At 55.3% G+C, this 4,517-nt stretch overlaps 1 protein-coding gene across 1 annotated transcript in view; it reads left to right on the top strand.

Moving 5' to 3' along the window:
• DCPS (decapping enzyme, scavenger) overlaps positions 1 to 4,517 on the top strand; it is a 20,916-nt gene that overhangs the window by 1,232 nt on the left and 15,167 nt on the right. The window contains exon 2 of the mRNA XM_009273010.1: positions 1,058 to 1,226. Within this exon, the coding sequence (XP_009271285.1) occupies positions 1,058 to 1,226 (169 nt within the window). The remainder of the gene's footprint in view (positions 1 to 1,057; positions 1,227 to 4,517) is intronic.

The following is a 4,517-nucleotide window of genomic DNA, read 5'->3' as shown; positions in this document are numbered from 1 at the left end:
GCTGCTCTCGGGGGCAGCGCGCTGGAAACCTTATTTCGAGCCTCAGGTTATTTTTTCTTATTAGCGTAGCTCTTCCTTTTGGCCCAGCGAGCAGGTTTTTCGTGCTTGGTGGGTAAAGTGGCGTTGAATTGCAAGCAAGATGCTAACTCCGGGGCTGTAAATAGGACGGACATGTCAATCGGGCGCCATAAGAGGGAAATTGGTAATAACTCTTTTTTTTATGGCCGGAGAGTCCGGCCGTGGCGCGGGAACCATGCAGCCGCCTCAGCTCCTGTCTCCTGGAGATGTGCATCCGAGCAGGCGATGAGGACGGGGACGTTTCAAGCTGCCGCTTGGGTCTCACGGCAACGGGTTGGTGGTCGGTGGGTAACTGAACCGGGCACAGACCTGCCCGCTCTGCCCTGAGCGTGGCTGGGTTGGGAGCCCCAGGTGAGCCCCTTTGCTCTCCCCAAGCGGTGTTCAGCGAGGCCTCGCCTGGGTCCTGTACCGACAGGAGCGATGCGGGGGTGTGCTCCGCACCCCAGGCCGCATCCGGATCTGGGTTGTGGTTCCTCGGAGCAGGGCAGCAGTGCTCCCTGCCCCAAAACAGCTTAGGCTTGCTCCCTGACCGTGATGCAAACCCCTACGCCTGCCTCTGCCCTCTTCCTGACCCTCCGACCGCCTGGTCAGCGGGCCCCGTGTCGACTTGTTGTCTTGCGAGTATCTGAGATGGAATCAGTGATGTGGGTCAGCGGGAACGCAGCCGTGAGCGCTGGGAGCATCCGGGGAGGTGCAGATGGGCTGAGCTGTTGACCACATCCTGTCCTCTCCCAGAAAACAGCCTGTGTTCCCTGATGGGGAGCAGATTCCTGCCGTGCTTTAGGGCAAACGTGCCTTTTATTTTTGGACGGGTGCTGCCCAGAGGTTGGCTGGACTAGGAGGGGTTTGCGCACGAGAATTGAGGGGCTGCAAGGTGCCTGCCGTGGTCCCTGGGTGGAGTCGTTCAGGTCCTGGCCTCAAACTCTCCGCCCAGCATTGGGTCCGTGTTTGCCAACGGCTTTATCCGTTCTTATTCCAGGTGACCGGCCCCTCCGGAGAGGGGACAGATGCCGTAGTCATCCTGGAAAAGACTCCTTTCCAGGAGGAGAAGGTATCGGACCTGCTGAAGAAGCACACGAAGCTGGAGCTGCAGATGCGCAATGACATTTACAGCACGTACCACCTCTATCCTCCCCCGGAGCTGAGCGGTGAGCGCTCTCGGCCTCGCGTGGGGTGGGTCCCAGGAGGGCGGCTCGATCTGTGGCTCGGCTGTGGACCAGCGGTCGTGGCTGAGATGCCGGCCAGTGTGTTCCTGCCAGCTCCGGAGGGGAGGATGCAGCGAGGCAGGCAAGCGCCGCTGCCAGACCCGACCGTGCCACCCCGGTGGTGGTTTGGCCGACAGCAGCAGACCTGGCCGAGGTGGGGAGATGGGTGGATCGTTGCCACTCTGAAGGCGACATCTTACTCCCGAGGCTTTGGATGCTGCCTCGTTTCACCCCCTTCCCCCCGTGCTGTCAGACACCTAGCTCAGCTGATGAGTAGCTGGCTGTTAAATGGCCCTCGCTTGATTACTTGCAATCATCTGCCTGTGCCTTGATTTAAAGGTGAAGAAGGACTTGTGGGTCTGAAAGCTTTCCTTGTGGTTTTTTCAGTGATGTCAGTTAATCTGGTAAGATACTGCCTCTCCCCGTAAGGTTTACCTTGAAAACAATCTCTGCAGAGCACATGTCAGCTTCTTGTCATTCTAGAGTGTCATCTCATGTGCTTTATTTTTGTTGCCTGATGTTGCCTGGTAAGGACAGACAGCTGGCATGTTTGCAGGGAGGATTTAAATGCTGGTAACCTCGAGTGCCTGGGGCAGAAGGGCACCCGGCCTCTGCCTTCCAAGCCTCTCCCTGCTGATTTCACGCATCCGTGTGTTATGAAACCCGATTAATAACCGAGTGTGATGAGGTCAGATGAGCGGGTTGGAGAGCTTCAGTGGAAGGCTGTCATCCTGCGAGACGGATTCTTGTCACGCTGGAAAGGCGTCCTGCAATTGCGGCGCTCTGCAGCCGCCGCTGGAAAGCGGGGCTGCTCTTTCGGCAGGCTGGGCGTTTCGATTTAATGCTGGTATGTATTTAAATTCTGAAAGTGCAGTGATTAACTATGTGTCCACGCTTCCATAAGCACAGTGATAGCCAAACAGGTTTAACAGAGTCAAAATTAATCAGAGCAATAGCCGTCAGTAAGAAATTGTTGCGGTCCCGAATTAAATATTCGGGACGTTTGATGTACCTTCCTGAAAATGCTCCTATTTTAGTGCTGTTTCCACGGTGCGGGAGGAAGCACTGTCTGGCTTCGGGAGCTTGCGAGTCGTGCAAAGCTGCTCTTGTCCTGTCGAGGACTCGGAGTTAGAGGTTTCAGCGTTACAACGCCACGTTTCGGTGGCAGGAAAACACCGCGACGCCACGGTTGTTGCAGATGCCCTGCGTGGGAAGATGTTAAATCTATGTTTCGTTGGCTGGACAGACTCCTGCTTGGGCGCCCGCCGCGTTTGAGGCTGGCAGCGACTTGCAGCGATTCCCACGAGGTGGCATTGCAAGACTAAAATCCCCTGGGCCTCTCTCCAGCTGCAGCCCTGCCAGTGGTGCTGGCAGTTGACTTCCTTGTAGCCCTTTGCTGCAGCGCTATGTAACCCCAGCGTTACTCCAATAGCAGAATTTTTTTATTTAATTTGAGATTTGAGATCCGCCAGGTGCGAAACCCCTCGCCAGGGTGAAAAAGGCTGTTAAAGGGTCGCCGGTCTCCCGTCAGTGCCGTGCCGGGTCCTGCTTTTTCTGAGAGGCTGGAGCAAAACGAGGTGAATCTGAGCCTTCTCACGTCACGTTTCTGGGCCTTTGTTAAACTAAATCCTCGCTCGGGTTGTTTCCGTTCGGCCTGTCCTCTGTGCCGTGACTCTGCTTTGCATAGCCACGCTGTTTGTTTCACCTATGGCTGGACCAAACCTGCTGCGCTTTCGGATGGGTGCTCGTGCCGTTCCTCTTGCAGGTTTGAATGGGGACAAAGCCTCTGGCTTCCTTCTGCTGAAGTTTATCTTTTTAATTGCTTGAAAACTTGCCTTTAAAAGGCAGGTTTTGCAGAAACATTACACAATGGTGCATCTTTGCTTCCCAGCCCCTCTCTTTGGCATCGCTGCGCCTCCTCTGGTGTTGGGCAGGAGACCTGGGGGAGACTGCGGATCCCGGTGCTGCCCTCCAGGCTCCCCAGCTCTGAGCGGTGAGCGAGGAGGCTTCTTCCTTTGAAACAATTCAGAGCCAAATAGCTGTTTTTGTGGGCATGTTGTGTGAGCCGCTGGCGGGCGGCTGGGCTGGCACCAGAGGAAACAGTCACGCGTGTCGGGAGGGGAAGGAAATTGCCCTTTTGAGCCGAGTCATGGCCCAGGGAGGGAGTCGATGCGAGGAGTGCAGCTCGTAAACCTAAAATGAAGGAGGAGAAATTTCCTGTAAGGCTGCAGACGATGTCAGGGCTTGTGAGAAATCCCTGGACATGGAGTGATTGCGTGGAGACCCAGCGAGCCCTCGCACGGGGTCTATCTCGGCCTCTTGGTTGCAGGGTTAGAGACATACAGAGTTTTATCTCCTGGTGCTCGCAGGTTTACACCTGGTTCATGTGATGCAGTAAAAGTATTTTGCAGAAAAGGTCAAGACTTTGGCATTAAGCAGTTCCTTTGAAAAGCCGCGGTGTCCTGCAGAAGAGGAATTCACCCCAGGGATTTCACAGCGTCCTGGGTGGCCAGGCCCCCCACGGTCAGCTTCTCGCTTTCTAAAGGTAAGGTAAACCTCCGGACCGAGGAAATCACAGCCGCAGGTGACTCGTGACATTGGGTGCGTTGACGGTGTGAGGAGCTGCCTCCGGGTCCTTCCGCTTTTCTTGAAGCGCGTTTCTCAATGCCACCTTTGTGGTCCAAAGTCTCCGGGGGGGCTCTTCATTCAGCTGGAGTTTCTTGGTAGCTGAAAGTGGATATTTTCTTCACCCTCTCGCCGCCTCCTCGTTTAAGTGAGTCAGATGCTGTTCCCTCCCTGGAGTCAAGCTAAAACAGGCCCTGTGCGATGAAAGCTTGTTTTGTCTTGGTGGTAAAAGAGCCTGCGAGACTGGGCCAGTCGCTTTGTTTGCGTGGTGAAGGCAGAGAAAGGGAGGCCAAAAGAAGCACGTTACCTGGGCAAGCGACTCCCTCCTGCCCTGGGAAGAGGAATTTCACTCTGCTGTTGCGTAAAGATGAGATTTTTAGGGCTGGGAGCACACCGGTGTGGGGACGCGTGAAGATGGCGCTGGTCAGAAAAAGAATCATAGAATCATTGAGGTTGGAAAAGACCTCTATGATCATTGAGTCCAACCGTCGACCCAACACCACCACCCACTAAACCATGTCCCTAAGTGCCTCATCTACTCGTCTTTTAAATACTTCCAGGGATGGCGACTCAACCCCTTCCCTGGGCAGCCTGTTCCAATGCTCGACA

The sequence above is a fragment of the Aptenodytes forsteri genome, unplaced genomic scaffold (assembly GCF_000699145.1).
Source record: "Aptenodytes forsteri isolate BGI_AS27 unplaced genomic scaffold, ASM69914v1 Scaffold126, whole genome shotgun sequence".
Classification (NCBI taxonomy): Eukaryota; Metazoa; Chordata; class Aves; order Sphenisciformes; family Spheniscidae; genus Aptenodytes; species Aptenodytes forsteri.
This window is presented reverse-complemented; position numbering and strand designations above follow the sequence as displayed.